The sequence below is a fragment of the Garra rufa genome, chromosome 13 (genome assembly GCF_049309525.1).
Source record: "Garra rufa chromosome 13, GarRuf1.0, whole genome shotgun sequence".
In the NCBI taxonomy this organism is placed as follows: Eukaryota; Metazoa; Chordata; class Actinopteri; order Cypriniformes; family Cyprinidae; genus Garra; species Garra rufa.
The window spans coordinates 37,973,311-37,988,508 of record NC_133373.1 but is presented as its reverse complement, the minus strand read 5'-3'; the positions used below and the strand labels follow the sequence as shown (position 1 = coordinate 37,988,508).

The 15,198-nt window shown below is 36.0% G+C and overlaps 1 protein-coding gene across 1 annotated transcript in view; it reads left to right on the top strand.

The window, feature by feature from the left end:
• LOC141283640 (exostosin-like 3) overlaps positions 1 to 12,144 on the top strand; it is a 28,454-nt gene extending 16,310 nt beyond the window's left edge. The window contains exons 2-6 of the mRNA XM_073816948.1: positions 1,192 to 3,770; positions 4,709 to 4,836; positions 6,056 to 6,200; positions 6,482 to 6,610; positions 8,542 to 12,144. Coding sequence (XP_073673049.1) covers positions 1,629 to 3,770; positions 4,709 to 4,836; positions 6,056 to 6,200; positions 6,482 to 6,610; positions 8,542 to 8,751 — 2,754 coding nt within the window. The 5' untranslated portion in view covers positions 1,192 to 1,628 and the 3' untranslated portion in view covers positions 8,752 to 12,144. The remainder of the gene's footprint in view (positions 1 to 1,191; positions 3,771 to 4,708; positions 4,837 to 6,055; positions 6,201 to 6,481; positions 6,611 to 8,541) is intronic.
• The last annotated feature ends 3,054 nt before the right edge of the window (positions 12,145 to 15,198 follow it).

The window sequence follows — 15,198 nt, the reverse complement described above, 5'->3', positions numbered from 1 at the left end:
TCAAAGAGTGCATAGTATTTTTCAAATATGTAGGACAGAAAATGCCAACCAGTGGCCAACATAGAAACTGTCATGCCTGGCTTTGTCTTGTTACAGGCGTATCTTAATATACACTATCCCCTGGTTTCACAGACAAGGCTTAAGCCTAGTCCTAGACTAAAATGTAAGTCCGAGCTGTTTCAACTGAAACAAAATTGCACTGATTGATCTTAAAATATATCAGTGCCTTTGTTTTGTCTCAAGATGCACACCTGTAATGTTTTTTTTTTCAAGCATGTTTATAAAAATGACTTAAATGTCCTAATTGAACTATGGCTTAATCCTGGTTTAGTCTAAGCCCTGTCTGTGAAACCGGGCCTATATGTTTTGTGTTCTCAGTAGAGAGTATATGAATCAGGCAGTGATCTGACAGAATCTGCTGCAGGATTGGTGGCCATGTCAAAATCTGTTCCATTAAAGGCAAAAGCATCCCTCATGTCCACTCATCCAGAGATAATGAAGCTCTCTAAAATCTTGCATGGCTTTTACTGATGGCTGTATGGGCAAATCTAGCAGAGACGGTCACTTGAGGCGATTCACATGTTTGTTTTTTTTTCCTGTACGCATGCCTTATGGAGTGTTTGCTCTGTGGGTTTGTTTTAGAACAGCTGCTAATGCTTGGAGCTAGCTGTCAGCATACCAGATAATGTGTTCAGTGAATAGGACAAGCCTGTGAGGTCATTCTGAGCGCTGCCAGTTGGTTTCGAATCTAACAAATGGGTGTGAACTGTTTTTTTTTTTTTTTTTTTTGGGAAATGTGTTCAAAAATGTCTCCTGCCAATTGCATACTGTAATCGCTAATTAGAACTGTGATTTGGCCAGAAACAAATACAGGCATAAATGCTTGACCAACACATTGCAAGTGTACTGTTCTGTAGTAGATATTTCGCATGCATACTTGCAACATTGTGGCAGACTTAGTGTTCAAGGGGCGATTAAAAAGAGAACTCTGACAGTTCATTTTGGAATGCATTGTTGCGCTATTGTCTGTTTTAGCCTTGGACTTGATTAAGATTGTGTCCTTGGAATAATAAGGGGATTGAGATTTCCTGTCTTTAGCATTGGTCATATCAAATCAATCAGGGATTTTAAGATTTGTAGTTGTTGTCTGAAATGTTGTGCAAATGGCTAATACTTGTTCTGTTTTTCCAGATTGAACGCAGTTGGATGGCATTCAATATCTCCATTCTAGTTCATTGCACACTGTGGCCAATTCATGAATCCCAACTATGGAAGAGTGACTGGAGTGTGATACCACAAATAAAAATGCAGATCAACCATGCCTCCGTTGCTGATCTCCATCAAAGGCACTCAGTTGTTACTGCTGTCTGGGACTCTCCCTCTTTTCTCGGATAGTTTCAATTTCAACGTACATCATACAACACGCAAGACCATATTTTTTTATGGATAATATAATTCTGTCACGAGAAAGATGAAATTTCCTTTTATTAGAAGTCCCAGTTAAAACAAGGACACATACGTTACGAACTGAAAGTGTGTACAGTACAGATGAGGTTGCATTATGGCAGCTGAATCTCCTCAACGGCTGCATTCGCGTATCTGGTTCGAAGGAGAGTGATAGTTGCACAATGCAGCGAAGCGGAGGCATCGTCGGGAACAGCGGCCAGCCATGGGTACTGCGGCGAGTGCGGCTCACCTGGCTCAGTTTCATGCTCTTCTTCATCCTGGTCTTCTTCCCTCTCATTGCACATTACTACCTCACCACAATCGATGAAGCAGGGGGGCCTGATAAGCGCATTTTTGGGCCAAGACCTGGAGGAGAGCTTTGTGAAGCAAAGCACGTTCAAGACCTTTGTCGCATCCGGGAATCCGTCAGCGAGGAACTACTTCAGCTTGAGGCAAAGCGTCAAGAGCTCAATGGCGAGATAGCCCGACTTAACCTACGCATCGAGGCCTGTAAACGTAGTATCGACAGTGCCAAACAGGACTTGTTACAACTTAAAAATGTCATCAGCCAGACAGAGCACTCTTACAAAGAACTTATGGCACAAAACCAGCCAAAGCTGTCGTTGCCAGTTAGACTTTTACCAGACAAGGATGATCCTGGATACCCTCCTCCGAAGTCAACCCAAAGCTGTCGTTTGCATACTTGTTTTGATTACGCTAGGTGTCCACTTACATCTGGCTTCCCCGTCTACGTTTATGACACAGGATCATATCCCTGGGGTGAGAAGTTGGACCCTCTAGTCAAACAAGCCTTTGCCTCATCTGTCAAAAGCAGCGTATATGTGACTGATAATCCCAACATTGCTTGTCTATACATAGTGCTTGTTGGGGAAATACAAGAAACACCCTCCTCTCCTCCTGCTTCGCCTTTAGACCTTGAAAAGCAGCTCAAGGCTTTGCCATATTGGAGGTTGGATGGCCACAACCACCTGCTTGTACACCTTTCTAGGAAGTCTCTAACACAGAACTTTTTGTACAATGTAAGCACAGGACGAGCAGCAGTGGCACAGTCTACTTTTTTCGAACGTCAATACAGGGAAGGTTTTGACATGGTGGTGTCTCCTCTAGTCCACGCTCTGTCCGAGCCCAACTTCCTGGAGGTGCCTCCACAAGTCCCGGTCAAAAGGAAGTACCTCTTCACCTTTCAGGGAGAAAAGGTGGAGTCTTTGAGGAGCAGCTTGCTTGAAGCCCCACCACAGTCCTTCGAGGAGGAAATGGAGGGTGATCCACCAGCTGACTATGACGATCGTATTATTGGCACACTTAAGGCTGTGCAGGACAGTCACCTAGACCAGGTTCTTGTGGAGTTCACTTGCAAAAACCAGCCCAAGCTGAGTTTACCAACAGAGTGGGCGTTGTGCGGGGAGCGCGAGGATCGTTTAGAGGTACTGAAGGTCTCTACGTTTGCCTTGGTGATATCTCCAGGCGACAGCCAGTTGGTGGCATCTGCTGGATGTAGCATGAGACTTTTTGAGGCTTTGGAAGTTGGGGCAATACCGGTGGTCCTTGGCGACCACTCGAAGTTACCCTACCATCACCTTATACGCTGGAGTGAGGCAGTCATTATGGTACCCAAGCCTCGCATAACAGAGCTACACTTTCTGTTGCGTAGCATCTCAGACAACGACCTCCTGGCCATGCGACGGCAGGGTCGGTTTCTTTGGGAGACGTACTTCTCCACCTCAGAGAGCATCTTCAGCACCATCCTGGCTAGCGTGCGAACCAGCATCCAGATACCAGCAGCACCCATACGTGAGGAGCCTGCTCAGGAGATTCCCCACAAGGCTGGAAAGTTGGCAGGAACCGATGCTAACATGGCTGACAATGGCGACTTAGATCTGGGGCCTGTTGAAGTAGAGCCCCCTTATGCTTCGCCCCGCTTCTTGCGTAACTTCACCTACACAGCTGCTGATGTCTACCGCACCTGGAATCGTGCACCTGGTCCTTTCCATCTATTCCCACATACTCCCCTAGACCCTGTACTTCCCTCAGAAGCCAAATTTCTGGGGTCAGGAACTGGCTTCCGCCCTATCGGCGGAGGTTCTGGGGGATCTGGTAAAGAGTTTCAAGCTGCTCTAGGAGGTAACGTCCCACGGGAACAGTTCACTGTGGTCATGCTTACTTATGAAAGGGAGGAGGTTCTTATGAACTCACTGGAGAGACTGAATGGCCTTCCTTATCTTAACAAAGTGGTGGTTGTGTGGAATTCCCCCAAACCACCTTCTGATGATCTCCTCTGGCCAGACATTGGTTTACCTATTGTGGTAAGCATACTTGATCATATTTCTTAGTCATATATTTTACTGGGCCAGTAAGCAACCTTCTAGTAACTTTCTAAAACACCCTAGTAAGCTTCTAGATAACCCTACCAATGCATAGCATCATGGTGGCAAGTTTTGCACAGGCAGACACCACTCAAGGAAAGAAAAAATCTTGTTAAGCCTGTTATTAGTTGGAATTCTCAAAGGCTTAAATGTGATAGAACCTCACAAGCATTGCTTTCTGCTGTAGATTTGGTCTGCTCTCTCTGCTGTCTTTGAAGCATAGCTTTCATGTCTCTAGGGCAGCAAGCCAAATTAGTTCTGGTGATATTAAAGGAAACAGTGCTGTATTAAGCCCAGAGTAAGGTTATACTTTGAAATAAAAACCCAAACAGAATGCCGAAGTACCCCAAGTTTCTTACTATTTCAAATAGTTCAGAACTTTTAAAATTGAACATCTTTAATTATGGATGTAAGGTTGCAAAGCTGTATTAGAACTAGCAACTATTTTAATTTTAAACCATGCCTGCACACAAAGCCTTTGCTTTATTTAGGGCTGGACAATATATCGAACGATATTGTGAGGCGCGTTTAGTCAATGAAGCCGGTACTTTGATTAGTAGTAAATCTAAAGTGGCAATTAATACACAGAGCCGTAAATCTGAGCGGAACGCACGTGATGGAGATTTACTACTAATCAAAGTACCGGCTTCATTGACTAAACGCGCCTCACAATATCGTTCGATATATTGTCCAGCCCTAGCTTTATTAATCAAAAAAAGGTTTCCGGAAGTATTAAGTTGTTTTGATTGGCATTCGTTGGTTTCATGAGGTCATGTATCTGGCAGGCCCAGTAAAATCTTGTAATAATGTCATGTTCTACCTCAGTAGTCGTTCACAATATGGCACATTGACTCAACAGATGGGCTTTTTCTCTGCAGGTGGTACGCACGGAGAAGAACAGCTTAAACAATCGCTTCCTTCCCTGGGATGCAGTCGAGACTGAGGCTATTTTGTCTATTGATGATGATGCCCATCTTCGACACGATGAAATTATGTTTGGGTTCAGGTAAGGTTTTTGTGATGCCAAAATCACAGCATAGTATGTTTAAGAAGGCTGAGTGGTTATACATATTGTTTATTTACTTTTTATTAAAAATTTAAACACATTGAAGCTATTTTGGCTGTTCACATATTTATCCATGTTTTGGCCATTTCAAACCAAATACAATAATATCGAGGTATATAGTCAAAAGGCTTAAAATATTAGGATAAACCTTTGATGTTGTGTTGGTAAAAAGTTTATAAAAAATTGCATCCTTAAAATGCGTTTTAAAGATATATTTAGGGGCGTTTTTGAGATTATTTATATAGGATAGCACCCATGATGCTGTGACTCCAGTATGCCCCTTTTAAGAAATTGTATTTTGTGTTCGTTTTTATCCTTTATGCTATTTGAAAAGAATGTGAAACTCTCCATGATGTCACTGCTTTGGGCTAAAGTATGTTTAGAAAGAATACATTTAGTTTTATGAAGCAAGGAAAGCAAAATATTGCTATTGGAGAGACTGTGTAAGCTGATCTGTTTTCTCACCTCGCTCTGTACGTTTTAAGCATACCATTTTAGATCAAGATGTGAGAAGTGTTTTTTTAAATGCACATTACATCTATGCCCATTTAAGTGTATTTTGTTAAGGAAGAGAGAACTGTTGTGGTGTGTTCAGTGTTCCTGCAGGGTTTTTGCATTCAGTCATGTGATGTTGAGGGTTTAAGCCAACAGCTGCAGATTCAGTTGTTGGTTTGAGGAATTTAAAGCATCTGATCTGATAAAGTCCAGGACAAAAACTCAGTTTTTTCCTCCTGTATACCTCCATGTTTATTTGTATATATAGGAAGATGAGCAGATAGTGGGAGTTTCATCTGTTTGTTTTGATGTCTATAAATATTAGGAATTTCTTTAAGATGGTCAGCTAGAAGATTTTTGTTGTTGTTGTTATTAGGTTTGTATTATAATCAAAGATGCTGCAGTTGCTAAACAGTTATGATTTATCTGTAGGTCTGTTTTTGTGAGATCTTTTTTTAACTGTGCTATGCATTTTTAAATATATGAATATTAAAGAATCATTTTAAAATGTATTCATTTTATTTTATTTATGTTTTTTTTTTTTTTTTTTTTTTTGAGTGCATGTATTAATAAACATACCAAGTGCTGTTTAGTGATTATTATAATAACCACTCTTGCTCCGGTTTGGATCATTCCAATCTCTTTTCCCTTTCTCCGCTCCCAGGGTGTGGCGGGAGGCCAGAGACCGGATTGTGGGATTCCCAGGAAGGTTCCATGCCTGGGATGTAAATCACCAATCTTGGCTCTACAATTCCAACTACTCCTGCGAGCTCTCCATGGTGCTGACGGGTGCGGCCTTCTTCCACAAGGTGAAGCTTTGACCGCTTTGACACTTCCAGAGCCTGATTATGCCAAAAATAGACACCTGGCTTATGTAGTTTTACCCAGATAACACCAGGAAATAGTGCTACGGAGTACGTTGTCATTCAGCCAAATGCAAACACAGTGCTTCATTTTCCAGATGGATAAGCGAGCAGCACAACATGCTTCATTTATGAGCATTGCTGTGCAACATCATGGTACATTTGAAGTGCTTTTGCTCTCTTGTGATCATTTTTTATTAAAATATATCTTTTCCCCTTCTCCTCAGTATTACGCGTACCTCTATTCGTATGTCATGCCTCAAGCCATACGTGACATGGTGGACGAGTACATCAACTGTGAGGATATCGCCATGAACTTCCTTGTGTCGCATATCACTCGCAAACCCCCCATCAAGGTCAGTGGACTATTAGTTAAAGCACGTTATTTCAAGCCTTTTGGGGCTTGTGCCAAGTAAATAATGTTAACCAGACAACACATTCTATTAGTCGATTGGTTTCTGTTTCTATCACTGGGTAGCCCCGCCCACAGAGAACTCTCATTGGCTCAAATCTTTTCTCCACCTAACTGTGTTTAGAACATGGAATATGACCTTATTGGCTTTTATTTTGCATCGTGCAGTCAGGACAAAAAAAAAAGTTAATAAGTTTTGTTACAACAGTGTTACATTTTAATTATCTGGCTCAAATTTAACTATGCTGCCATTGATAAGTCTCTCTGTTATTAAGAACATAACATAACCTGGTCATATTTCACGCCCAAATAAAAAAAAAAAATAAATAAAATAAAAATAAACAGAAAAAAATTTAAATGAAAATAATATCATATAATATGATATAATATCCAAAAAAAAAAAAAAAAAAAAATAGTAGTAATAAAAAAATAATGTAACATAAAATACATAAGTAGAATAAAATATAAAGAATTTATAATGTAATATAATATTTCGGCCTTAGAAAATAAAGAATAAGAATGAAGAAATATTCAGTAGTATTAGGTATTTAAATTCTTACTTAATTATAAGTATTTAAATCTTAAATGATTATATATGATTTGAATTGAATTAAATGTAATAATATTTTTCCATTGATAAATCTCTCTATTACCAAAAACATAATAAACCCTGCTCATAATTTACCCCCAAATCAAAAGAAAAAATAAATAATATAAATAATAAAATAAAAAATGTAGATAGAAAAATAAATAGAATCGAATAGATTGAAAAAAATTTAAAGAAAATATATAATATAATATCTAGGCTATAGAAAATAAAGAATATGAATGAACAAATGTTCAACAGTATTAATATTTTTGGAGGCATTTATTTTCCCCCTTAATTATTAATATTTAAATTGGAAAATAATCATATATTATTTAAGTTGTATTTATATATCACAATAATATTTGTTGCCTAAATCATTGTAATACGACAATCAAAATCTAATAACAATCAATGAGGAAAAAAATATAAGCAAAAAATTTAAATTGTAGGGTAAAGTTCTGGAATCATCTTTAAAATGTCTAAATACATTTCAATAATAAACCAATTAATAGATAAGTATTTCAGAAATCCATTTTTCCCTAATGCCAAAATGTAGTTTTTTTTTTATTATTTAGGGGTGAAATGTGACTTGGACTTGGACAGATTCTCTTATAATTTTGCAACCAGAATTTTGTGGTTATTGTGCACTTTAAAAGAAACTAAATGTCTAGGACGTGTCCAGAGAACACACTTCTTCCCATTTTACTCATGCATGTTACAATAAATTGATTTCAGTGGGATTATTCAGTTGGATTTCAGTAAGCTTTAAAAAGCCTTTGATGTTCTGAGGTCCATTGACTGAAGCATCGGGACGGCCATGATTTAACGGTTTAATGAAATTTGATGGATTTTCTCTGGCATTATTACACACACACACACACACACACACACACACACACACACACAAACACCCTGGCTGATGCCGTCCCGGCGGATTAAGCAAATCAATTACATTTGTTTTGTTGTCATGAAAAAGCAAACCAGATTGCAATGAGAAAACAGCCTGCACAAATGAAAAAGATGATATTGTGGTGCGAAGTTAATAAGCCTGTCATCTTTAGATGGAGGGATTGATTTAAAGGAATAATTCACTCAAAATTGAAAGCCTGTTTGTCATCCTCATGTTGTTATCTGAAGGAAACTTTAGAAAAGGATGACCAAAAAAGGACAAAAACAAGTAGTATGCCCTACATTCTCAGACTTCTCAAGTTGTATGATAGATTGTGTGAGGAACTGACTGAAATTGAAGTCATAAATCTCATTCTTCATGGCGTTCCCCCTCTCAGGTGACGTCACGTTGGACCTTCCGCTGTCCCGGCTGTCCGCAGGCTCTTTCGCACGACGACTCGCACTTCCACGAGCGTCACAAGTGCATCAACTTCTTCGTCAAAGTCTACGGATACATGCCGCTCTTATACACTCAGTTCAGAGTGGACTCGGTACTCTTCAAGACGCGATTGCCACACGACAAGACCAAGTGTTTTAAATTCATATAACAGAGTGGGAGACGGAAAAGCGGAAAAGCACAGACGGAGCGCGGACACGGGAACGTGAAGGGATTTAAAGCTTTCTTGTAAATATCGGAGAACTTTACTTTAAATCAAACTTGCCTTTCTTGAATCCAAGGGAGAACAATTAGAGATCGAACGATTACCTTCAGGCGTTTTTAACGTTGTGCGTGATTCATCAGCAACCACTACAGGCTTTATTTGCACCACTTTTCACAGGACGTCTGGGACGGGGACGTCAAATGGCATTTTAATCATGCTAAACTGACCGGCTGTTTTTGATGACATATCTGAGAATTATGGGAGAGTCAAATTGTCGTCGCTCTAAATGAGTCGTATTTTTACTTACTTTGCATATACTCGTTTGAAACGCACTGATGGTCATGTTTTTGTTGTTTCGTTTTTTACTCTTGTGTGCTTTTGTGCACGTGTGACTGGCTGTGTGTGTGTTGTTGTGTAGGTTGATGGTGACTAAACGTCATTAACCCCTTGTCAAATGTTCGTTGATCATCAGTAAGAATAGCACAAGATATCAAACTTGCATAGGAATAGCACCAAATCAAGCTGTTACATGTTCTCATGTCTGTCACAAGTGTACAAGAAAACAAAGTGTCTACGTAACCCATTAAGTCCACTTGTGGAATAACAGATCCATCTTAACGCCCTTTGCTGGATAGTCATCACGTCTGTTTGTGGCGACTGGCTCATGTGTTGTGTTGTCTTTTCAATGAGGTTGAATGATTTCATAAGTGAACACTGCAAAAAAGGATTTTCTTTTTTAGTATTTTGTCTTGTTTTCTAGTATAAATATCTAAAAATTCTTGAATCAGGATGCATTAACTTAAGTAAAATGACTTAAGATATTATGTCTTGTTTTAAAAAAAAAAGACCCATATTTTGTTCGTTTTTGCTTAAAACAAGCAAAAATATCTGCTAATGGGGCAAGAAAAATAATCTTGTTTAGCCTTTGATTTAAGATTATTTTTCTTACCCCATTGGCAGATATTTTCGCTTGTTTTAAGCAAAATGTGGGTAATTTTTTTAGAAAACAAGACATAATATTTGAAGTCATTTTACTTGTCCAGTAAATGCATTCTGATTCAAGAATGTTAAGATATTTATACTAGAAAACAAAACAAAAAAGAAGAATACTAAATGCTAAAGAAGAAAATATTTTGTTGCAGTGAAAATCGCAAAGAAATATCCAGGTCATATTTAATCATAATGTCATAATGTATTTTAGCCTGCTTTTATGAATTGCAGCAAATCCTCCAAATTCTCATTCATGAAACAAAACAACATCATTACTGTACTTTTTTTCTAATGCAGATTTTTTTTTCTTCAATAAAATTAAATGTTTTAGAGCTAAGATTTGGATTTGCGTGACAATTAAGTACATTTCTATCAGTTCTCAGTAGTATAATCCAATTCATTATTTTCTTATTTAAATTCAGTACAACTAATATTACTTATGATATGCAGGTTGGGAACCCCTTGTAGAATCTGTGAAAATGGCAATAATGATCTGTGAAAATGGCAATAAATAAGAGAGATCATACAAAATGCAGGTTGTTTTTTATTTAGTACTGTTCTGAGTAAGATATTTTACATAAAGGTGTTTACATATAGTCAAAAAGACTAGACAAAAAAAGCTGAAATTCTTAATATTGTGTGTGGTTACCTGGATAATCTACGACTTTTTTTTTTTTTTTTAAGTGATAGTTGTTCATGAGTCCATTGTTTGTTCTATACAGTTCCTCCAGCTTCTGCAGATTCTTTAGTGTTACAGCATCTTTTGCATATTTGAACCCTTTCCAGCGGTGACTATGATTTTTGACATCCATCTTTTCACACCGAGGACAACTGAGGGATTCAAACACAACTATTAAAAAAGGTCCAAACATTCGTTGATGCTCCAGAAGGAAACGCGATGCATTAAGAGCCGGGTTGTGAAAACCATTTGAATTTGAAGATCAAGGTAAATTGCACTTAATTAATTCCAAGAAACATGCAAGTATCTTCTGTTGCTTCCAAAGGGCTGTATTAAATGGAAAAAAATTATATTTCAACAAAATAAGAAAAATTCATCCTGTTCAAAAGTTTTCACCTCCGGCTTTTAATGCGTCGTGTTTCCTTCTGGAGCATCAGTGGTTGTTTGAACCTTTTTTTTAAATAGTGTTTGAGTCCTTCAGTTGTCCTCAGTGTGAAAAGATGGATCTCAAAATCATAGTCAGTGCTGGAAAGGGTTCAAATATGGAAAAGAGGCTGGAAAACTGAAGAATCTGCAGGACCTGGAGGATTTTTCTGATGAACAGTGTTCAGTTTAACGGTTCCAAACAAATAAGAGACTCATGAACAACTATCACAAAAAAAAAAACTAAGAACCAAGGGTTCCCAAACTTTTGGAGGGGGTTATTTTTAATAATTTCAGCTTTTTTTGCCTTGTGGACTATATGTAAACATCTTATTATGCAACATATCTTACTCAGGACAGTACTAAATAAAAAATAACATGCATTTTGTATGATCTCTCTTATTTTGTTAAAATTATTTACATTGTCACAGATTCTGAAAGGGGTTCCTAAACTTTTGCATGCCACTGTATTTGAGCCTGCTTTATGATTTTTTTTCCTAATACAAAATATTCTTTCTTCAATAAAATGAAATGTCTTAGAACTAAGATTTGCATTGCATGACAATTAAGCAGTTCTCATTAGTATAATAGTTTATTTTACTATTTAAATTCTATACAACTAATATTACTTAACACTTTTTTTAATATATATGTGCTTTATTGTCACAAAAACTGGCCCTGAAATCATTTCTTAATTTTTCTTCATGCACAATATTATTTGTTATTTATTAGTTTTTTTTTTGTTTGTTTTTTTGTGTAGAAATGTGACCTGGACATGTTCTTGACAGTTTTCATGTGCGAGTGTGTTTGTGTGTACGCTGATTATCTCTGAAACACGTGTCACGACAAACGGCGAACATGGATAACGGTGACGGGACATGCAGTAGTTCCTCTTAGCTCTGTAAACGGTACGTGTCTGTTTTCTGTGCCAGGATGTTACCTGGGGCTTCTTCCGCTGAGCTGATTTCACCGTTCAGTTGACAAATATGAGATGCCTTTGAGAACGCTGAGCTTGAATGTTTCTGTCTGTTGGTTTATTCATGATGGCTGTCTTGACATGTTTGACAGGTACATTTTTAAAAATGGCTCTGTAATTGTAATTTAATGAGTTATACTTTTTTAAAAACACCAAAATGTGGCTCTGTTCCCCTTAGTGTAGAAATATAAATGATTAAATATGATTTTTCCTTTTTATTTTTTTTGGTAACATGATGCCCATGATGTTTTGTATTGTGTATAAATCTATTGAGCAGGCTTTAATGTTTTATTATTTTTTTTAATTATTTTGAAGACCGTACGGTCTTTGGGATTGGACGGAAACTGACGATATGAGCTATTAAGTGTTGAATGCCAGCAAACGTTATAAATGACAACTTCTTCAACCACACTAATAAACCAGCCAGTGTCATCATCTCTTTCCTTATGGTGAAGATCTCAATCCGTTTGTTTGAAATGACTCCTATTGATTTGTGTCGTCATTCATGGTTCATATGAAATTTTGCAATATGTTTTATTGTGTTTGTTCATTGAGGAACAGTATAGGGACACTGAAAATAACAACTCTGACAGTAAAATGGGACGGGATTCAGATCTCTAGAACTAAAATTAAAACCATTAAAAAAACATTCTTTACTTAAACGTTTAACTGAAATTAAAAAACTTTAATAATAATAAAAATAATATAAAAAAAAATATATATATATATATATATATATACACACACACACACACTTCAGTGTTTAACTGAAATTAAATTAAAATTTAAAAAAAATATATATTTAATTTTATATATTTTTTTAATTTCAGTTAAACATTGAAGTATGTATATGTTATTAATATATATATATTTTTTATTTCTATATATATAATTTTTTAATCAAGTTTTTTTAATTTTAGTTAAATGTTGAAGTAATGAAAATGTTTTTTAATAGTTTTAATTTTAGTAGATATATAATTAATATATAGTGTGTTTATATATTATAAAATGTAAAATAATATTAAAAATAACTAAACAGCAAAATTACTAAATTAAAATCGAAAACAAAAATATAAAAAAAATTATAATAGTACATTATTTTATTGGGAATTACATCTGCATAGTTATATATATATATATAATTTTTTTTAAACAAAATTAATTCCTCTTAAAATATTTTTGTTTAGTGTTAATTTTAATTGATTTAAGCTTAATTTTTTAGATCAGAAGGTTGGAAAGAGGAATTTTTGATGAATTTTTATATATTTTTATATATCCTCTTTATATATCCTCCCACTTTCTGATCTAAAAAAATTCATTAAAATTATATATATATATATATATATATATATAATTAATACTAATTGATTTTTTTTAATTGAATTTTTTTTAGATCAGAAAGCTGGCAAGAAGGTCTAAATTTATGAATAGAAATATATAAAGAGAGAAAGGTTCAGACCTGATGTTCTAATCTAAAAAAAAAAAACAAATTAAAATTATTTTATATGTATAAGACCCTAGACCACAAAACCAGTCATAAGGGTATATATATATATTTTTTATTATTATTATTATTGAGATGTATACGTCAACTGAACGCTGATAAATAAGCTTTCCATTGATGTATGGTTTGTTAGGATAGGACAATATTTGGCTGAGACACATCTATTTGAAAATCTGGAATCTGAGTGTGCAAAAACAAATCTAAATATTGAGGAAATCGCCTTTTTGTTGTCCAAATGAAGTTCTTAGCAATGCATATTACTAATCAAAAATTAAGTTTTCATATATTTACAATAGGAAATTTACAAAGTATCCTTATGGAACATGATCTATACTTAATACCCTAATGATTTTTGGCATAAAAGAAAATCAATCATTTTGACCCATACAATGTATTGTTGGCTATTGCTACAAATATATCTGTGCTACTTAAGACTGGTTTTGTGGTCCAGGGTCACATATATATTAGTTATGTATTTATTTATTTATGTATAAACCAAACTTGTGAGACAAACAGTGTTTAAAAATGTGATATTACAAATTAAATCTGCACAACTCTAATTTACTTGACCTCAGAAATAACAAATTTCAACTGATTTCATCATTTGTTTTGGAGTAATAAAACTAATCCTTTTCTCCATAATTTAATAATTTAGTGGATACATTTGGACAAATAAATGGTTAAAAGCAATGGTCCATAATTTCTGATTCTCACATCACTAGTGTGGTCTTTCTAACATTCTCATTGTGTTTTGACTGTCCGTCACGTGTTCCGGTCTGTGGGCTTCAGGGCCCGCGAGCGCAGCTGCTTTGTCAGGCCTCGGGCTCAGGCGGGGTCTGCAGTTCAGGAAACACTGCAGTCTGTAATCAAACCCCAGACACGCATCTGACTGTCTGACATCAGCTGAACGTCTCTCAAACACATGATGAGAGGCTGAAAAGCAGCCATAAACCAGCCCAACGTGAAATTAGACCCTCCCTGTGAGGAAACATCTCGATAAACCTTAGAAAACCCTCCTTATTAAAAATGAATACTGTAAGACACATTTCTGTTCACGATGTGTGATTTGACATTATCAAGTATATATATAAAAGCCAGCAAAACACACCTGGAGTGCATGCATACATTAAAACTATGATATATGGGCCATTCTACAGAATTGGTGCACAACCAAAACCAAAGCATTTAAGTATGTTTACTAAGATCCTTCTATTATCTATTCAAGCCCACATTAATGTTTAAAATATCAGTAAGCTTAATATATAAAATCATCATTTATTGGGTACTTTCAACTGGGAGGTGGCTGTCCCAAACCCTAATCCCTAAATTTCAATTTATGAAAAAAAAAAAAAAAAAAAAAAAAATTCTATTGTTGTTTTTAAAAGATCTTTTTTGAAGTTCAAAAAAGTATATTTATTTTATATATTTCTTTGTAAATTATGAAACTTTATGTCAAAAAAGTGTCCCGCATTTTCATGTCACTACTAAACCAGTGTATGTTTTAGTCCATTGGCTGAGACTCATTTTAACTACACCCCTGCATTTTTGATCAGGAAATATTCCTGTGTCTCTCTCTCTCATAGTTACAAGGGGTGAGTAGATAAGCCCCATCATTTTGAGGTAAATGTGTTCAAAAGTCTGAAAAATCTTTGCGTAACTTTAAAGGGGTTATCGGATGCCCATTTTCCACAAGTTGATATGATTCTTTACCTTTAAATGCTAATGAGCTCTGCTCGCCCCGCCCCCTCTGCCGTGGGATGACGAGCCGTAATGTTTACATTATTAAGAAATGCCATTTGCAAAGATGTATAAAAAAAAAAC